Source organism: Cheilinus undulatus, linkage group 1 (assembly GCF_018320785.1).
Source record: "Cheilinus undulatus linkage group 1, ASM1832078v1, whole genome shotgun sequence".
NCBI lineage: Eukaryota > Metazoa > Chordata > Actinopteri > Labriformes > Labridae > Cheilinus > Cheilinus undulatus.
The window spans coordinates 54,045,087-54,066,227 of record NC_054865.1 but is presented as its reverse complement, the minus strand read 5'-3'; the positions used below and the strand labels follow the sequence as shown (position 1 = coordinate 54,066,227).

At 39.0% G+C, this 21,141-nt stretch overlaps 1 protein-coding gene across 5 annotated transcripts; it reads left to right on the top strand.

Moving 5' to 3' along the window:
- Positions 1-452: 452 nt before the first annotated feature.
- On the top strand, positions 453-20,708 carry LOC121511698 (RNA-binding protein, mRNA-processing factor 2a). Of its 5 annotated transcripts, none has more exons than XM_041790461.1 (8): positions 470-1,198; positions 6,868-6,945; positions 8,339-8,377; positions 10,930-10,992; positions 11,973-12,123; positions 15,173-15,336; positions 17,695-17,767; positions 19,606-20,708. In XM_041790461.1, the coding sequence occupies exons 1-7, from the start codon at positions 905-907 to the stop codon at positions 17,758-17,760; spliced, it is 855 nt and encodes a 284-aa protein (XP_041646395.1). In that variant the 5' UTR covers positions 470-904; the 3' UTR covers positions 17,761-17,767; positions 19,606-20,708. The 5 variants fall into 5 exon arrangements, with proteins under 5 accessions (XP_041646417.1, XP_041646411.1, XP_041646422.1 ...); XM_041790469.1 differs by having other exon boundaries at positions 474-1,198; positions 15,173-15,321; XM_041790483.1 differs by lacking the exons at positions 11,973-12,123; positions 17,695-17,767; positions 19,606-20,708 and adding exons at positions 9,761-9,782; positions 9,924-10,194 and having other exon boundaries at positions 453-1,198; positions 15,173-15,309.
- The last annotated feature ends 433 nt before the right edge of the window (positions 20,709-21,141 follow it).

Below are 21,141 nucleotides of genomic sequence, written 5' to 3'. Positions count from 1 at the left end.
AAAATAAAAATATCCTCCTGTTTTTACGGCAAAACTATCTCATAAAAACAGGATTTGTTTATGGCCTATTTATTTTTGATTTTCCTGTTTTTATGAGACACTCTCTCGGAAAAACAGGATTTTATTTTTTTTTTTTTACTTCCATTTTTTTTATGAGATAGTAACGTGTTAAAACAGGAGGATTTTTTTTTATTTTCAAGTGAATGCAATTCACCACTGTACAAAACTGTAAAAAAAAAGAAAGAAAAGAAAAAAAAGAAAGTTGTTGTCTTGTAAGAATGAAATCTAATTATATAGAAAATTATCGATATTGCTTCTTTTTTTCCCTTATTTTTTTAAGGGCCTATTTCATGTATCCTCAATCATTCTTGTGGCCGGAATGAGCTGAAGATTAATCAGAAAAAACACCAGAAACATTTTAAATCTGTAGTACCATTTTTATTCCATAGTTTAAGTTTATTTTAGCGGTTTTAGGGGTAAATGACCATTGGCTGTTCGTCTCCCATAGTGACGGTGATGCGGCGGCGGAGGGGCCGGCTCTTCCTGCAACAGCTGAGGCGGATCTGCAGCCTGATTAGGGCTCACAGCGGACTCCAACATAATTGATGACCTAATTGAAAAGCAGGAGGAGGAGGGGAGAGAGAGAGAGAGGAGGAGGAGGGGGGCTCACTCACGGACAGGAGGAGAGAGAGAGACGCGCTCCAATGAGAAAAGTTTACTTGTTCTTCCCCCGCACAGTCCCGCAGCTGAGGGCATTGATGTGAGCGCAGAGGCTTCGAGTTTTTTACGCGCACTTCTTTCCCCCCATCTTTCACCCTCACACACGGAGCACCAATCCACCTTCTCACCTTTAGTTTAGCGCGTGCCTGTCATTTCTTTTCTTTCCTTTTTCTCCTTTTTATGAATGATTCTCTCTCGCAGTACTTCTTCTTCCTCTTCTAAGATATCCGCGGATACCTCCTCCTCTTCTCCGCCGCCGTCCTCGTCCGCACGACCTCACCTCGGCACATCTTCTCTCGTCAAGTTCAAACGCCACCAGGACCTTCACCTCAGCTTCAGACGCACTTGGGGGAAATATCACACGACGAGGAAACTCTTGATACTTTCTGAAGCAGCAGCAGCAGCAGCTGAGGCCACCGTCAACATGAGTCTCAAAGCTGACGCAGAGCCCAACAACAACGTCTCCATCGAGGAGGAGGTGAGTTTCACTCCAGTTTGAGTCCTCAGGGCACAAAAACGAGCATTTCCGGTCAGAAATGACGACATTAGTCACTTTAGCTCTGGAGAAACGGTGCAAATGTGGCTTTAGAGTGGCTTCATTTTCGCCCCAAGGTTATATAATGAGTGACATATTATCCGGAAAATTCAAATTAAAAAAACGCGTTTAAAATTTCCTACAGTTGCTGTAAAATTTCATATTCTTCATATTTCAACGAGCAGCTTTCAGCAGGTGTCACACAGACCAATTAGCAAACAATGGCAGCAGCATCAATTAGACTCCAGTCAGTTCAGCCTTTATTTCCTGTATTTTTGTAATACTGTCGACAAGGCTGATTTCACTGAAACAAACAGACATTAACCAGTTGTCTGATATGTTGCCAAAAACTGTCCCCATACTCGTTTATAAACCACATTAATCTGAAAAGTCTAGGTCAGGGATGGGCCACATTAATCTGTCAGTGCCAAAGGGCCAAATAATTTGATTGTTGGATATTCAATGAAAGGAAGAAGGGTGCTGTCGTGATCAATTATCAAAAGATTTCTTCTTAAACTCAAGGGCAAATTGAAATAATCACTTTAATGAGATAACATCTGAATTCAGTCAATTTCCAGCTGCTTTTTCAGTACAGCGAATATGATAAAATTCAAACTGTTAAAAAGAAAAAATATTAGAGTGAGATAAGATAAGATATTCCTTTGTTAGTCCCACAAGGAGAAATTCCAATTTACAGCAGCAAAAAGTGTCTTATACAAAGCAGGCCATTGGCAACAGAAACACAATGGAAATAGAGGACAAATAAGAGTAGTTTTCAAGAGCACTAATAAATACAAAATATGTAATATTGTATTAGAACTAAATAAAAATTAATCCAAGAAATATTAAAGCAATTATTAAATTAAAATTTAAAAAAATAAAATTAATAGAATTTAATCAGTAAAGAATAATTAAAGAACTAAAATAAAAAATACTTATTTTCTAAAAATGAAAATGAATGATATTGACAACTAACTTAGAGAAAAAAATAAAATAAACACAAATAAAAACTAATAAAGTAATGAATAAAAATTCAGAAATCAAAAGAAATTGATTACAAGTGTCAAATTGTTTTGATCAAATAAAAAAAAAAAAGAAAAAAAAAAGAACCAACTGTACGTCAGTAGTGAAAGGTTATAAGAGAATTGTTTGTTTTCATGCTTTCAAGGCAGATTTTGTCCTTTTTTTCTTCATTTTTATAATTTCTTGAGAATCAATTTGGACTTGGGGGGCCACGCTGAGCAAGTTGGAGGGCTGCATTTGGCCCCTGGGCCACCAGTTGTCTACCACTGGTCATGATACTAGTCTAATTTTAAGACAGAAATCAAAGGAAATGCCTGAAATGTGCCAGTGTCTATATCTTGGTATGAAAGTACATCTTGGTTAAAAAGAATTAAACTGCCTGCTACAATCTGCTCATACACTGCAGGTCCTTAATTTTCTTTTATGCATCTTGAAATCAGATTTTTGTATAGACCTGTAAGATAAATCCATTTTATGTTTGTAAATTGACTTGAAATTAGAAAGGACATCAGGTAATAAAAGTTATTTGTTGATAACTGGCATTTAGTCCACAATATTTAACCAGTTTTAAAATCTACATATCACTAAATAAGATTATATTTGCTTTTAAAATCTGAAAACAGCCTTAAATATGTTTAAATTGTCGGGGCCTGTCCTTGTTTCTAGTGAATTTCTTTGTCCACTCTCTTCCTCTGCATCCTCAGTGTGTTTCTGTGATTTTTGCCTGTTTGCGTTCATGTGCCAAACAAAATAAAATGCATCTCACAAACATCTCAATATTTATTTAAGGAGGTTCAAACTTAATTATAATACTGCATCTTTTAATTCACGCCCTGTCTTTAGATGTGTCGGTGTAAATAAATGATCATTTAAAATGAGCGTCGTCATCCCTCCGCATGGATCCGTGTCGTCCTTTTCTCCGGCTGTCACTCGGCGGCGCTCTGTGTGGCCGGCTGTATTTCCTCTTTAATGACTCCTTATGGAGACTCGCTGAGGGGAGTACCGAGCCTTTTGTTGCTCCTCCTTTGTTCCCATTATCTTACTACAAAGACACGTGTGGCCACTTGACTTTTCTTACCCTTATTTGCTTTTGTGCTTTCTTCTCCTTGTTATGGAGAACAGAGATTAAACAAACAGGTCAGAAAATATGCAGAAGCCTTTAGGCGGTTTATAAAACCTGTTTAGGAGTTGTATTTATTCAGAGCATGTCTCTGAAATGAACCTGCTGTGTTTCAGGTTTAGTGGCACAGTTTAAAGGTTATAAACTAGAGAAGCCAGTGAGCACATTAAAACATCTCCATCGCCTCTGTATCCAGCTGTGCCGCCTTTACATTGCTGTATGCTCAGGCTTATGCAGGGCTGAGAAATGCTGCTGTGCGGCACCTGAAAAATGCCGGAGGGCTGGTGGGGCCGGGGCCGCGGGTCAGAGGAAGGAAATGGTGTCACGCTGTGTTCTGTTGTCCGCTGCTGTTCCTCTGGCAGCCCCATTGTACTGAGGGCCTCCCCACCGGCTGGGAACTAATGGGCCTCGCACTGCACGCTTTCTTTCCACGTCCACACAGGACTGTACTGCTTTTCAGTATCTGTTGGGCAGGGGAAGTCCAGGGGGTCCTTGAAGGGGATCCAGGGGTCCCCAGCAGGATCATCTGTTACTGTTTAGCTCCTGAAATACTGCAGGAATGACGGGACCTGGTCATCCTCCTCAGCTCCGTCAGAGGATCTGAGGGATTAGTCATCAGTTCACCTTAACTTCTTAGGTTTACTCTGCACCTTATGCATCACTTCAGTCTTCATACTCTTCTGACACTTAAATTCCTCCTTTTCATACTGCTCTGTTGTGTTGACGAGTAGCTGTAACACCCCCAGGGATAAATAAACTATTTTTGATTATGATTTCTGAACCTGAGCATCTAGGGGGTTACCAGATAAATCCTAGTCCAGATCCAGTAAATCCATAACAAATAAAATATGAAAACTCACCAAATCAGTTTGCTCTGTTACCTGAAATTTGATGGCTCATGTCTGGTTACCACAGTATTTTTTAAAACTTTAATATAACATGTTTTAATCATTGGAACAACGCTCTTATTTTTACTTATATTCTATAACAGGAATCATTCTAAGAAGCCTGAGAGATGCTTTTACATAAGTTTATGTTCATTTAAAAACATTTTCACAAAAATAAAACATAAAAAGAGACGCCTTGTGTGCTGATATTGGATTCTACTCTTACCTCATGATGGTACATAGCATTTATTAAATAAAACAGTATTTTAGAAGGACATGACAGACATTTGCTGAACCTCTCCCCTGTAAACAAAGTATTTGGGAGAACATGTGGCTTACTTTTTAAGAGGAAAATCGCCAAAAAGGTGATGACCAGGGCTCAATCTGCCGACATACCTGTCCACAGGATGAATTTACTGCATAAGTGCCGTTCATCTTAGTGTGAATAAAAGTTGGGATAAATCGGGCCAATGGTACATTTGAGCAAATGTCATTTTTCAAGGTTTTTTTTAAACCAAAGTGAGAACTGTATCTGAACTGAAGCAGCATCTGTCTTCAACAAATTCTCTTTTTATTTCAGAATCAGCGTCATTGGCCAAATATGCTTACAAAACAAGGAATTTGACTCCTGTTAGCTTTGTTCTCAGAGTACAGGAATTAAACATTAAATGTTAAAATAAATAACCTGTAAAGATGAATCAAAAAGAATTACATATAAGCAAGCTCTTGTTAGGTATTTTCTTTAGTCCGTGTGCATTGATAGTATGCAAGAATGCTGACAAGAGCTGATCAGAGTATAGAATATCTTAGGATGAGGGCAGATTACATGAGATAGATGAGATCATTCAAGATGGTTGATTAGTGCAATGTGCGTATGTGGCGAGGCTTTTACCACAGACAGCCTTCTTACAAATTTGAGTTGCACTGAAGAGATCAGTTACTGGGTTAAATTAGTAATTAGTGTGCTAAATTGATTAGTTTAAATATACATATGAGGTGAGGCGTTCTACTGCAGTGATTTAAGTCACATAAATGAGTTTAAATGTGCATATGAGGCGAGGCTCTTACCACGGACAGCCTTCTTACTGCATTTGAGTTGCAGTGAAGAGATAAATTACTGGGTTAAATTACAAATTAGTGCGCTTAATAGATTAGTGCAAATATGTATTTTACTGCAGTGATTTAAGTCACAGTTAATACATCAGAGTTTAAATGTGCATAAGAGGTGAGGCTTTCACAACAAAGATCCTTCTTACAGTATTTGAGTTACAGTGAATGGATTAACTACTTACTGCATTTGACTGCAGTTAATTGGTTAAATGAGTAGTTAGTGTGCTAAATAGATTAGTGCAAATGTGCATATGAGCTGAGGCATTTTACCGCAGTGATTTAAGTTGTGATTTGATGTTGAGAATTTTTTTTGCTTGGGATGCACTATGTTGGATTTTCCTGTGTCTGATTCGCTGATATTTCTAAAGTCATTTTAGGCGGTACTGATATAGAAATGTAGTTCAGTCAGTCATTAAAACACATTTTAAAATTTAAAGAAAGGGTTAACAAAGGGACTGCTGCTGATGTGGGTCAGTTGGGCCTACCTAAAAATCTACACACATATTCAGACGTACGGCTGATGATTACAGTTGATAATTCAGCTTTAAAAACAGCAGAAGTTTTCATATCTGCTGATAAAACTGACTTTTTTCGCTAATATCTACCTTGTGCATCCTGAACCGTTGAATTGAGATGGGTCAGATGGCAGTGAGGAGTAGTTCTTATAGCAGTGGGTTTTTTTTACAACTTTGCAATTAGATACACAATTATTTTTCAAGTTCCGCATTCAAATCATTCTAAATTATAACCAGTACAATAGTAGATCAAACTGGGCTGAACAATTTTGAAAAAAAAAAAAAAACACCTTTTTTGCCTCATACTGCAAATTTTATTTAAATTGTAGCATTGAAGGAAGTGATCATTTTCGCCATTCACATTTTGATTAGGAGAAATGTAAAAAAAAAAGAAAGAAAGAAGATTTTGTTGTCTCAAAATATCACACTTGAATGTTTGCATGATGTGTAGCATAACATCTCTGCTGCATGAAAAAATAGAATGGTATTTTGAAACGCATTTTAGGTTAAATAAATATTGCACCTTCTGTGATTTAAAAATTACAGCAGGCCAAACTGCAGTTTAGTCTGAGTTTGGATTAATTTTTCAGCCCTAGTAAGGAGACAAGATGTCCACCTCTGACATCATGTTGTGATCTTTTGTCTTTTTGTGGATCTTAATGGCTCTCAATCAGCTTTTTTAAAATGTTCCCCTTTGTTGTTGTGACATCTCATGTGAAGCACTGAGTTGCCTCATTGCTGAAATGTACTGAAGAAATGAACTGGCCTTGTCTACCTATTTGTATAGGTTTTACCTATTTTTTTATTTTATTTTATTTTTTTGTTTACCTCTCATTTATGGTTGATGAAATCCTAGAAATGCCAAATACTTCTTATCCCACATGCTGACTCAAGACAAGACGCTGTATGTCACATGGGTCTCTCCAAACTGAAATGTGCTCTTGTTTTCACCTGCAGGTACGAACTCTGTTTGTCAGCGGTCTACCTGTGGATATCAAACCTCGGGAACTTTATCTTCTCTTCAGACCTTTTAAGGTAGGTCATGACCTGAAATATTTTTTGTATATAGTGAAAAGGCTATCAGTCATTTAATAGAACCAGCAACTGTTGCCTGCAATTTCCATGCAAAGAAGCTGCTGTTTGCAAAGATTATCTGCACACTGAGGCTGATCTTTAGATATTTTACCTTTTAAATAGACCTAAAAAAAGATGATGGTAATAGACTTTTCTTTGTTTTTGCTTCATGCATCATTTGATGCATCACTTCACACAGTTAATGTTTAATTTGTGCTCCTCTTTTGCACATATTTTCATCAAACAATCCCTCTGTTAATGGAGGTCCGGAAATATTTGCATATATGGAAATGAGGCCACATCATTGTTTGTCCATGGCTCTGTGTTTCTGAGTGGACTCCACCTCCATAAACACCCCTCCCACCCGTGTCCTAACTAACCAAATTGGAAGTGGTATCCCTCGCACATGGATGATCGTGTGGAATGTGTAAATGAGTAGCTCTCGCGATTGGCCAACCAACCCTCTCCGTGACCCAGCTCGCTCACTGTGTAGAGACATTTTTATATCCCCCCCGTTACATTTGGAGATTGTGAAACCACTGAAATGTTTTCTCTTCTTAAGTCGGTGGAACAGGTTTACCTTTTTGGGCTTTTTGTCTGCAGAGGGCAAACAGAGCAGAGTGTGGAAATCTGGGTGAGTCAAGACTGGAGACAAATGAAAGCCCTTCTCTTTTTATTTTTATGAGAAACCTTTTAAAACAGACCTACTCTGGCTCACTTTCTCCTGAAAATAAGTGATTCGGATCGTTGCAAAGGATTTATCACAGTGAACGAGAATAGTTTAATTTTCCATGACACTAAATCAGGATCAGGAGGAATCTCATCTATCAGCACACTCGTCAGACAAATTTCCCCTTCTGTTCTGTTTTTTGTCATACGTAAACCAGCACTTGTGCTGTTTTTAAGCTGATGCATTTAGAAATGCTCTTACATGAGCAGACAGAAGCCTCAAAGCAATCAATAATTGTGTCATATCCTGAGCATTTCATATCGGGCCTTAATGTATTTATTCTGACTCTCCTCTCAAAGTAAACAGGATTCTTACATTTCAGATTCCCACATTTATTTCAGATGCTAGTATTTGATGACCCTCTGTTTTAGGAAGGAAATTGAAAAGATCATGCATTTGACATTTTTCCCATGTTTCTGGGTGCTGCATTTGTTGGAAATGTGCATGCATTTTTCTGTGACATTAAATTAAACTACTGTCAGAGTTTCGAACCTGTGATGTCTGAACTGTGGAGCTCAACCTGAAGGTGCACACATGCAGAATCTTTATAAAGCAGAGATATTCATGCCTGACTTCCTGCATGTGACTGCAGGGTGGATAATTGGCTATCTCTCTTCCCCACAGGGTTATGAAGGGTCACTGATTAAATTAACATCAAAACAGGTGAGATACCTCCCATCAGAGGAAGAAACTGCTTTAATGCTACACTGAAATATTTCACACATGGATTCTTCTTTGTGATGTAAACGTTGGCTTAAGAGGGATGAATTCTGAATGAATCATACCATAACATTGTTAATTTTGGCAGCTATTTTCAATTTAGTCTTGGCATTTGTTCGAAAAGTCCTTTTTGCTTAACTGAGAGAAATAACCTGGAAGTATCTGAGTGTCGGCCATGATGAGGGCTGTTTGAATTCTCCAAAAGTAAGAAAAGGAGCTTCACTGCCTCCTTTATTCTCTGCTTTAGCAGTAGAAACACAGGGCTGTCCTTTATGAAAGGAGAGAAGAAAAGACGACCCACAATTCTTTGCATCAGCCACATTTAAAGTGACGCCCCTCTCCATTGTTCAACCTTAGATTAAAAATAAACAGGAGAGGAGGAAGAGTGTGAAAAAATCGTATCCATTTTTTCATCTCAACCTCCAAACGCCTGATAATCTGCAACTGTGTCACTATTTTGGGATTTTTTAGAATTAATGTGGCAAAAGTTTATACACTGGAAGTCTAAATATCTGATCTTGGATTACTTTCTTGTTTGGCTGGACTGGAGTAGTCGTGATTTGTCCAGTAAAGTTAAAAATTGTCTAAAAATAAATTATATTTAATGGTGAAGCCTTTTTATTAGTAGCTCTAACTTTCACAAAGCACAAGCTGCTAGACAAACTATTAAACAAAAATGACAGATTGAATAGAGAAAAAACAAGACTATTTTATTACACAAATAAAGTAAAAATGATTTATGAAATTGTAGCTTTCTTTGTGGAAAAAGTTCAAATCAAGAAATGTAAAACTTACCAGCTATTGTCATACTTGTCATCAAAGTTTTTGTGTTTCATTTGTGGTATTAAAACCAAACGGATCAGACAACAAATGTGCATTTTGTAGTCCATAAGGGCAAATTTGAGTTTTTATGCAGCAAATCCACTCATATCATCTCCTTATCACTTCTCTTCTATTCTTACTCGAATCTTTTCATGACCCTGTGACCTTTTTCATCAGGGTTCAGGAAAAGTGAGACTGAAAGGATTAGGAAGTAATTTTTGGACTTTTGGAAAAAAAAACCTTAGTCTTTCGATTAAAATGCTATTTAATGAGTTGTCAAAGAGTCATAGTATTTAAGTCTGTTAGTCCTGTTTATTTTGTTTGATCAAATTTAACAGCCAAATTGTAAAGTTAATAAAAAACTTAGCACAAAAAGTTAGAAGATTAATGTTTGGTAGATTATTTCTTCTTTGTAACAATGCTTTTTGTCAATAAATCTTCTACGTTTGAAAGCCTATTTCCCTTTTAAATGGAGCCATATTCATAAGGAACATGCATTTGCAGGATGAGCATCAGAGCTGGGAAGGTGAGTTGCACACATGAAAAATGTTTCACTTTTCTCAGCTAATGCCAAACAGCTTTTTCTTCCATTGACTTTTGTTTGGTGGATTAGATGATTGAAGTGTGAAATATTGGTCATTTAACAATCTATCCATGTGATGAACAGGAGCCTCAATAGCGTGTGGAAGAACCATACACAGCCACAGCAGCCAGGCATCACCTCCTTATGCTGGTCACACACTGCTGTGGGATGGCATCCCATTCTTCAGCCAGTATTTGTCACAAGTCAGCCGATGTGATTGTGTTGGTCACTCTGGCACACCCAAGCTGATCCTACAAGTGTTCAATGGGGTTAAGGTCAGGACTGCTGGCAGGCCGTTCCATCCTCTCCACTCCCAAACTCTGGAGGTAGTTTCTGATAAACCTCGCTCTGTGGGGTGAGCTACATCATCTTGGAGGATAGAGTTCGGTCCTAGACTATGGAGGAATGGGATTTCCACTGGTCACAGAATCTCATCTCCTTATCTCTCTGCATTGAGAATGGCAGTCATGCACCTGATTGTCAGCACTTTAGGGGTACTAGACACTTAAAACAGGAGTAAGTAGCTACAACAGAATAAGCCATTTTGCACTGGCAGACAAGATATGGCTAATATTTCATGGGTGCAACCCACATACTCAGCTCTGCTGCTCATCCCACAAATGCATGTTCCTTACAAATGTGGTGCCATTGAAAGGGAAATAAACAGACTTTCCAAGATATATCAACACGAGTCATTGCTACAAAGAAATAATCCACCAAACACAAATTTACTTACTTTCTGTGCCAAGTTTAGTTTTAGATTGTCTTAGTCCAGTCTTCCTCAAGGAACAAAGGTAGTCGGCAAACATTTGAAAATAGTTTTCATCCACAAGTTTAACACTGTAGCATGCATAAAAAAAGCACGAGTAGTGGGTGGATTTTCTGCTCTTTCTTGCATGCTCACACTTTGAAATATTTGTTTTGAAATGATAAATTCTCCGTCTTATTGATGACAAAAGAATTGCTACCAGATCTTAAAAATAAATGTATTAGTTTGGATCATAACAGATGGATTCCTGTAATGCAGGCCTTTCTAAGATGACATGCTGCTGTTCATGTTCACTCTGTGTTTCTTCATTTTGCCTTCCAGCCAGTCGGGTTTGTAACCTTTGACAGTCGCTCTGGAGCTGAAGCTGCAAAGAACTCACTAAATGTAAGCATTCACTTGTTTGACCGGTTTCTTTCATTTCTGTCATCTGATTTTTGTTCTGCTTCCCCCTTTTTTAAAGAAAATCTCCAACTGTTGCTTTGTAATTATTAAATCTGCTTTAACCTTTGAAGAAAAGAAGTGATTGGCACTTGAAAACATCTTCTCTCCCATAAATTTTCTCAAAGCCAACCCATTTTGTCTTTTTATAATTCAATGGCAGGGCCATTTTTGGAAAGAGACCAGAATCCCGTAGCCTTACGGTAGTTTACTTTGACCTTGATACACATCCCTTCTTAGTCTGGTATAGCTTTCCTTATTTTGCATATCACTGCTTTACTGTAATACTTGTTCAATAGCCACATGTGTAGTGTTATTTGGACACATCTTCAGTAGCTCTTATTTTGGCACCCAGTAGCCCACATTGGCAGAGTCTAACACTTCTCTCTCATAGCCTTTAGCCTTCTTTATGAGCATCACCTCTTAGTCACACACACAGACACACACACACAAAAATACTACTCACCTGCATGTGGGCACAACGCTTAGGGCACAAAACACACGCAGGGTTAAACCACCTAAAAGGATTTACACTCAAAGTCTCGCCATCAGCCCTTTTTCCTCGCCTCCCTCTCCTCGTGGCTCGTGTGACGGGTAAACTCCTCCTCCACCTGTTGCCTGTGCTCCTTATTTCATCATGAGGAAAAGGAGGTGAATGCCTGTTGAGATATTAGACGGGTGTATCCTCAGGTTTCTCTTTTAAACTTTTCTAAACCGTTGTCTAGTATAGAGGATGCATCTAAACATCCCGTACCAGGAGGACAGTAGTTTAGCTAAGGAAACCTGGAAGGATACATCCTGAGTATTGAAACAAGGCTTTAGGAAAGGAGGCCATGAGAGACTGCTGAGCTTCAGCCCCCTCAAATTCAGCCCACCTCCCTTACATTACTATGTCCCCCTCCTCCCCTCCTCCGTCTCTCCCCCAGGGTATCCGTTTTGACCCCGAAAGCCCCCAGACCCTGCGCTTAGAGTTTGCTAAAGCCAACACGAAGATGGCAAAGAGTAAGCTGATGGCCACACCGAACCCCACAAATATCCACCCTGCTCTAGGAGCTCACTTCATTGCACGGGACCCATGTAAGTTGTACGGCTGCACCACTCTAGGCTCTCTCATCCACTCTCACCTTGGCAATGCCAGTACTCAAAAGCCCTTCTTTACCCTTTAAAAAATCTGTCTAATGATGTCCAGGCATTAAAGACGAATGGGCAGGAGTTAAAATCAGAACCTAACAAATGAAGGACTAACTCACCTCCACATGCATGTGCCATCTCGACTCTTCAGAAAGCTGCTTTGCTTCTGTCCAGCTGAGAATTATCGCTCTCGCAGGGTTCAGTCGGCAGACGTGTCTCTGCACTTTGTTGCATAAACACCTGCTGAATTTCTCTAGATTCAAACGGTTGGTTAAAGACAGCGTGAAGATGCATTCAGACCAAGTTTCACCAGTTTTAATTCAAAGCAAAGGGTATGAGGATTTGAGGCAGAGTTGGAGTTAAACTCTTTTATCTACCAGCCACAAACGTTTTCTACCAGCCACTCTGTTTATGTGTTATTTAATGTGGTATAATGTAAAAATAAAAGCTTTTAGTATTCAAGTTACATGTTACTAAATAAGAGGGAGTTGTTGCACAAATGTTTAAAAATAACTCTTGCTCTTTTTAAACTGTTTTTGACCATTTTGTCCATATACCCGACCATGCAAATGTGGGCTGTGCTTCCTGCAGGGGCACTGTAAATTCATAGGCAGTTTTCTTGCATTATAATTATAATAGGATTCCACTTTTTTTGTACATTTTCTGCAGTCTCAAGCCAAAATCTAGGCTTTTTATAACTTTCTTGGACTTGCAACAAGTAAGACATTTGTTCAAACTTACCTATAGCTAGCATTTATGCTAGTTGCAGTGGAGAACGACTCTGATATGAGAAACCAGCCCACCAGAAGGCCTCCTGTAAACATTTAAAGCAGCTCTGACTCAGGGAAGAGATGGCAGGTTGATGTAGGTCTGCTCAGCTTTGCTCATAAAGTCAGTAGGAACAAGTAGAAAAAAGGGGTTTAACTCATGCCATTAACTACAAAAATCACTCTTTAAGGGTGGGTTACTTTCATCTACCTACATGTTAAATATAAAGGAAAATGCACAATTTAGCTCTGTCAACATAAACATAGAACAACACTGGAGCAGCAGGAAACAGGAAGTGATGCGGTACACTCCTTGTGCTGATTGGCTGGTAATTGTGTGACATCAAGCCAATCAGGAAGTGTTGTGGGCAGGACATAACGACAGACTGTAGAGAGGAAAAACAAAGTCGGTAAGGAAGATGCACCTTGCAGTGAAGCAAAAGTAGAACACCTAATATCGGCATCAATAACCACCCAGGCCTATAATCGGTCAACCCCTAGTGGAGAGCAACTTAACCAAATCAAAATTTGCAATAATTTATAAACATTTCACCATTTTGTAACCAGTAACTTAACTTTTTTTGTTTTATAATTCAAGTAGTCCATTATTTGTTACCTTTTCATAAAGTACTGTTACTAAAGAGAGAGTAGTGAAAAAACGTTGCTCCACGAAGCATCTGCAGTTTCTGTCTGTCCTGTTGGTGCGTAGCCACCTGCCAGCCAAAGGTAAACACATCTGTGTTAGTGTGCACATATAGCTAGCTTGTTAAGCCAGTGGGATGACAGAGAGGGTGGAATTACAATGTGGAATTATCCCCATTATGTTGGATTTTTGGGTGAAAGGGACAAAAACATCATAGTGCAACACAGGTTTAAAGCTTCTCTTATATTTTCTTTAAGTCTACTGTTCCAAGTACACTAGGTTGTTACGCACAGTGTTTCTGTAATTCTGTTTATCTCCATTCAACTTGAGCTGTAAAGGTTTTTACCTTGAGTGGTGTTATCAGGTGTAAAGTTGCATATTATTGGCTACAAATTAGGCTGTTGAATTAGTCATACAAAGGAAGATGTGCTGTTGCTATGTCATTTTTATAACTAGCAAGTGAACACAGAAGTAGTCTAACAGGTTAGTTTTATCAGTAGGTAACCTGGTAATCGAATGAGTTGCATTTTAATGCTACCCAACACTGTAAGTGCATTATTTTTAACTGCATTAATCCCATGCATCAGCACACTTTGGTTAAGCTACTGCTGCATCTCCCTGCAGCCACAGTGATGTAAAATAAGTCCACCACTGCTCCTTCATGTCTCATTTCACTTTAAGAAACTCAGACAGCTCAGTGGACAAGTCAGAGGTCATCCACACACGGTGTTATCAAGCATTTACCTTTTTACTCTCCCCTTATTTTCATCTTGATCCATAAGGTTCTACCTGAAGTTCCTTCATTTTTCTTTCAAAATAAAAGCAGGAAGTGAACTTCCCTGAGTTTAAGAAAAATTCCAAAATGAAACCAAAACAGTGGAATTTCAAAATGTGTCAAAGAAGTGATCCGCTTTATTAAGAAATTTTCACATTTATTGCCATTGAAAATTTTTTTGACAGCCATTTAAAAAAAAAAAAAATTGTAGGGGGCGGGGGGTCAAAACTTTATTTGTAGCCTTTTCAATGTGTTGAGAATGTTTTAGTTTTACAAATTCAGGAAGTGCAGATGTTGTAAAATCAGTAAGTAATCAGGTTTGTTTTCTTTGGAAATCTTAACAGTTCCTCATGTAAAGTCAGGTCAGATTTTGAACCTCTACTTCTCGTGTGCTCACAGGAGGCTATAGGATGTCTTGGGTATCTAACCCTCTAGCTTCCGGGTTTTATTTAGACCAAACCAAGCAGGAGAGAAAGATTTGGTTTCTGCTTGTAGCTACTTTACGGCCCACTGCACTTTCAAGGGCTCTCCAAAACTAGAGTGGTCTAGATGAGACTCATTCCAAAGCAGACTCCAATCCAAATTTAAAAAAAAGGTGAAAACTGGTCTGAATGCTCCCTTTTTAGGTTATTAGACTTATTACACTTCTTTTTCAATTGATAATACAAATTCTTACCACAATAAATTTCGTGAAAAAGTTCGGGACAAAGTGAAATCTTCTTTGAGCATATGTTGTTGGAAATAAGAACATGCGTCTTCTAAGCAGATCAGGTCAGTCAGCTCTGTTTCCTCCGCCCTGTACTTCCCCAGATGATCTGACGGGGGCAGCACTGATCCCAGCATCTCCGGATGCCTGGACTCCGTACCCCCTGTACACCACCGAGCTGACCCCGGGCCTTCCTCACGCAGCCTTCACTTACCCAGCGGCCGCTGCCGCTGCTGCAGCCCTCCACGCCCAGGTGAGGGACCAACCGGTGTGTGTTTCTCTTCCATTTTCTCTCTTCTACACTTTAATGCTGCACTCATTATACTCTGATAATACTGCACTTTAGTCCCCCACTTATTATGCGCTCCTATATAGTTTAATCCTGCATACATTTCACTCTAATAATATATTTTAATCCTGTACACATTACACTCTTATAATAGAGTTTAATCCTGTACACATTACACTCTGATAATACAGTTTAATCCTGCAAACAATGTTCGCTGAAAATACAGTTTAATTCTGCACACATTATACTGATAATACAGTTTAATCCTGCACACATTATGTTCTGATAATACACTTTAATCCTGCACACATGATGCTCTGATAATACAGTTTAATTCTGCACACCTTAGGCTCTGACAATACAGTTTAATACTGCACACATTATGCTCTTATAATACAGTTTAATCCTGCACACATTATCATCTGATAGTACAGATTAATCATGCACACATTATGATCTGATAATACAGTTAAATCTTGCACACATTGTGATCTGACAATACAGATTAATCCTACACACCTTATGATCTTATGATACAGATTAATTCTGTAGACAATATACTCTGATAATACAGATGATCTTTTATTGAGACATCATTCATGCTTGCATACAGCTTCTAATGATGCATGACTCTTAGGTTTCTATGTGCGCTCCGTTTTGTTTCTGTGATTGAAATTAAATGTACAATCTTTTAACTATTGCAATGAAAATCAGTTGTACCCTTGCAACTTTCCTTTTTGTGTTCTTTTCAAAGTCTATTCTTGATTGGATCCCAGTGGCTCTCTTGTGTTGGTGTTAGACAAATGGCACATGTCGCTGAAACCAACAGAGACCTCAAGTGTTCAGTTACTGATTGCTGCACATCTTGTGCCCAGATTTGATTTTAAGAAACGGAGCTCTAAGTGGAATTTAAAAACCATGAGTTATGCTGTAGTAAAACAATTTGTCATTTTGAGATGGAAAATGTCTAGAGGGGAAGTGATGTGTGCATTCTTTAAAGCAGTGTAACATTACAAAAGCATGCACTTAGCTTTCATCCCTCTTTGTTGCTCTCATCTGGCTATTTTTGGCTCAAGCCTTCCTGTATTGGATATAAATTTGAGTGTATACAGTTCCTTTAATTGAGCTTTACAGTATTATTGTCCCTTTAGGAGCCTAAAAAGTTCTCTCACTAATAAGAAATGCATATTTTGGTCACAGAGTATGCAGAAAAAAATCAATGTGGTTCCTCAGATAGAGTTTGATCTCATTTCAACTTTAGATTTTCAGTGAAACTGAAGCTGCACTTTAAGTCCTGGTGATAACTTGCTTTTGCATTTTAACTTACTGTCCAGTCTGAAATCAGTGTATAACATGTTTTTGTTACATGTCTACGTCTGGTTTGCACATGCTCATTGTTAACATTTTAATGCAAGTTTCATCATGCTTGCTGAAAATAAATTGAATGGGAGGCAGGCAGCACAAAGTGTTTACATTGTAAGCTAATTGCAGTCTAAATGCTCCAGCTGTAGTGTTGCTAACTACTGGGCAGTGGGCAGGGCTTTTGGTTAACAATAGCAATGGAAAATATTTCTACTGTTGGGTCATTTAAAGTTCATTGTGATCCAACTTCCTGGAGCAGCGTTGGAGCTGAGGGGAGTGCTGCCACTGTAAAATAGGCGGCCATTACATAGACCATTTTGACGGGCACAGGAGGCAGAGGAATGTCAGGTATTCGCTCTGAGAAATTGTCAGACTTGATGGCTTTCTCTGGAGGTGCCAACTTACTGTCCACGTTCCTGTTGGAATATAAGCTGACTGTGTAGCCACATAAAGAGAGGGAAAGGCCTTTTTAATTATAATCTGCTGAAAGATCCCTAAAAAGCCCCGAGTTCTTTTCTCTGCCTCGTTAGTTTGACTGAATGACATGGAGAGAGTTTCCAAATGTTTCTAAACAAACCTTGATAACATCCTGTGTATATAAAACTTTCTAACCCCTGCATTCATCACTTCTGTGCTGGTACAATGTGTAGAAAAGCGAGGCCCCATTCTGCCCCAGGTTTTAGTCCCAGGTATGGAAAGGTTACAGGCATACCAGCTGATCACTCTGTGGAAATGTTTAACACATGGAGAGGTTCCACTCTCCACATTTCCATGCCTGTTAATTACTCGAGGACCATTGTCTTCAATGAGCAGCTACATGACCCACATTCCCATGGCTTCAGTGACCACGGCTTAAAGGGACAGTCTGCCAAACCTGCTGGTCACCAGTAAACTTAAAGAGCGTTAATGAGAATGAATGAAGCACTGAAGCCTGGTTTTGGTCTGCTGTTCATGACTATGTTTGTGTTTCTTTAGATGCGCTGGTACCCTACTCCCTCTGAGACTTCCCAGCCTGGATGGAAGTCCCGGCAGTTTTGTTAGATATTTAGTGAGTAACCTTTGGTCAAACAAAGTTCATTTGTTTTTCTGAGGTTTGCAAACCTGCACGCTTCTAACTGCTTACCTGATGTCATGCAAACTGAAATAGCACAACAATGGCACAATGTTTGACTGAATATGAAATTGGTTTTGTTAATCTTATGCACATATTTCACACCAAAATTAGACTTAGTAATGAGGAAGTCTAGTGTCCAACCTTTAATGAGTGATGAACTAACACATTGTTGGTTTTAGTCTTTGCATGGGAATTGACATGTATTTCTAAGACCTAAGATGAGTGTGGCTGTTACTCGTATGACTTCCAGCCAATCAGATAGTTGTTGGCGGGGTTCTAGGGAGACTGGAGAGTGAAAACAGAGCCACAGAGAAGATGCAACTCACAGCAGAGCCCAAGTAGTAGTGAGTAGTAAAATGGAAATGATGCAGATTATCAGTCTAGCTGATTATCTGGGCTGATAATCAGTCAACCCTTATACATATTTTGTTTTTGTTTTTTTTATAAAACCCAGCTAAAGCTCACGGATTTATGGGAAAAAGAAAAGGCCTCTTTTACCCGTAAATGTTTGAGGCACAGTTACATGTTCCATTATTACGATAAAGCAGAGCAAGGAAATTTTAAAGCATTCTTGTGCAAAAATCCCTTTATCTGAGAGAAAGGACCATGGATGGTCAGAAACTGGGGTGAGAGAGAGGAATGACATGCAAAAAAGGAGCCACAGGCTGGATTTGAAGCCAGGTTGAACACAGGCTCTGTGCATGTGGCACAGAAATGGAGCATTCAGAAAGTTTTTAGACCCTCTTTACTGTTTTTCAATTTTGTTCTGTTTAAGCCTGATGCTTCAGTAAGAAAAATCATTTTTATTCTCATTAATCTGTACCCAGTACCCCAATGTGAGAAAAGGAGAACTTGATTTTAGAAAATTTAGCAAATTTCTTAAAAATGAACTGAAATATCACATTGACATAAGTAATCAGAGCCTTTCCATCAACACTAAATTTAGCTCAGGTTCCTCCCATTTCTCTGGATCTTTGCTGAGATGTTTCTACACCTTGGTTGGAGTCCACCTTTGCTAAATTAAACTGATTGGACACAATTCAGAAAGGCAGACGCCTCTCTATGATAGGCCTCATAGCCGACTATGCATATCAGAGAAAAAAACAGGCCATGAGGCTGAGCACTTGGTGTAGAGGGCCTTAGTAAGAGAGGTGACCAAGAATCTGATGGTCCCTCTGACTGAGCTCCAGAGATCCTGTCTGGAGATGGGACAAAGTTCCAGAGGAACAATCACTGCAGCCCTCTATTGATCTGGGTTTTATGGCAGAGTGGATAGATGAAAGCTTCTCCTCGGTGCAAAACGCATGAAAGCCTGCTTGGTTTTTTTGTTTTTGTTTGTTTTGGGTTTTTTTTTTTTTGCAAACTTTAGATGGGGTTTCATGATTTTTTTTTTTTTTTGACTGTAGCTTTAGGCTGCAACATGAAATTTAAAAAAGTGAAGGGGCTCTGAATACTTTGTGATTGCGCTACCATCCTGCACTAATCAGATACTTCTATAAAATGCCAGACATGCTGAAAATGGTCTCCAATAACTGTTTTTGAGTAATTCCTGTTAAAAACAAGGATTGCCTGCTTTTTAGGGACTAACTTGGGGATTTAACTCAATTTGTGGCCTGGTAATGATTTACGTCTTTAGCTGGAACAAATGTGTTGAGGCTGACATTGTTTGACATACTATGACTAACACATTGTTTTATTTTGGAGACTTTTATTTTGAAAGAAAGCTTCTCTGACATGTTTGCACTAACCCTTGTTTCCCTCATTTCCTCCAGGCCTCTGGAAACCACACCTTTGTCCAGCTGAAGTGAGGTTTGCCAAGCTCTTCATTAATTTAATCAGGTTTATTTAATGGACAGATGTGCATTACTATAAACAAACAGTATTTATATCTCCTCCCGATTTTGTCTGTGGGGGGAAGCCTGAGTTGAAACCATCTTGCTGTCGACAATCTGAGCTTTTCCTTGGCAACTATTGCGGTACCATCTTAGCACTTCATCATAAAAGAAAAAAAAGCCTCATGCAAAGCCTAGTGCGAAACTCCATGGATCATAATTGCTGAGGAAAATATGACAAATTGAAGTTACTGTTGTTAAGCTAGTCCTTCCTCGGGCCAGTGCAGCTCCTGGGAGGTTTAGAAGCGTTAAGAGTCATTGCATGTTAGTCTTTTTGGCATGAATTTAGAACGCAGAGTTCTGTGTATCCTAATTTTCTTAGTGTTTGTGTTGCCTCGCTCTACCTTGGCCTAGACAGCGAAATGTTTTGTTTTTCCCGTAGAAACCTTGGTCTTACCTCTGTGAAAGCTAGGCTGTTGTGTAAATGGCTTATCTCGCATGGACCTTGTGAATGCATCCCTTTGTTCTGACATCCCCAGTCCTTTTGATCATATCAGTGTCTGTCATTATTTCAGCAAAGGAAAGTACAAATATTTTTGTACTTTTTTGCGTAATGTATATTTATGCATTTTTGTGCAACTAAATAATGAAACCTGTATAAGTTGGATGGATTAGTCGTCTCTTGTGTTCTTGGTGTTACTTTATGATCCTATAATCCTGTTGATGTAGTTTTAAAGAAGAAAAAGTGCAATTTGTTTAAAGGGGAAATGGGTACCTGTCAAAAATAAGTGGAAGTATTCTGGAGGTGGCTCTGCCATCCTGCTAAAATGAGATTGCTGTAAAACGATCTTTCAGAATGTGAAACTGGACTACAAACGAAAAGGGTTGTTTTTTTTTTTGTTGGGTGGCCATTTTGAAATGGGAAGCAGGATTAGAGTGATGGAGGAATTTAGTTTGTGGTTTAGAACATGTTTGTCTTTGTATCTGCTGTGCATAAGATGTAAAAAAAAATCCCATCTTATGAATAAAAAGAAGTGAATGCATCTGTTTGTGCATCTGTCATTTATGGCTGCAGCCAGTCATGGCGACACGCAGTGAACTCTGGACATCAGATGTTGACATCAATAATTCATGACAACTTTTCATTTGTAATGCACCGCTGCATTAGTGTCTCTTTGCATCACGCGTGGACTTGACCTCCATGCTCTCCCCTCATTGGCTGCTGAGACGCTCTGCTCATCCGTCTGTGAACGCTCCTCTGGGACTCCTAAGTGGCTCCGTACCACCAGCTGCCTAATTGTGGTGACGGTGCAGGTGGTGGACTGTAAACATCTGACCATATTGCTCCAATCAATTAAGGACATAGAAAAAAGTTTCACTGTTCATTAGCAACAGACCAGGGGTTTTCAAAGTGTGGGAGAGTGAGCCTCCCCTTAGAAGAAATTATTCATTCGGTGGACCCCCACCCACAAAAAG

Bases quoted from the DNA above. Each gene is read 5' to 3' on its own strand.
- LOC121511698 (XM_041790461.1), top strand. From the start codon at position 905: ATGATTCTCTCTCGCAGTACTTCTTCTTCCTCTTCTAAGATATCCGCG. The intron at 6,946-8,338 runs GTAGGTCATGAC...TCTTCCCCACAG, and splicing joins TTCTCTTCAGACCTTTTAAG to GGTTATGAAGGGTCACTGAT. The intron at 12,124-15,172 runs GTAAGTTGTACG...GTACTTCCCCAG, and splicing joins CTTCATTGCACGGGACCCAT to ATGATCTGACGGGGGCAGCA.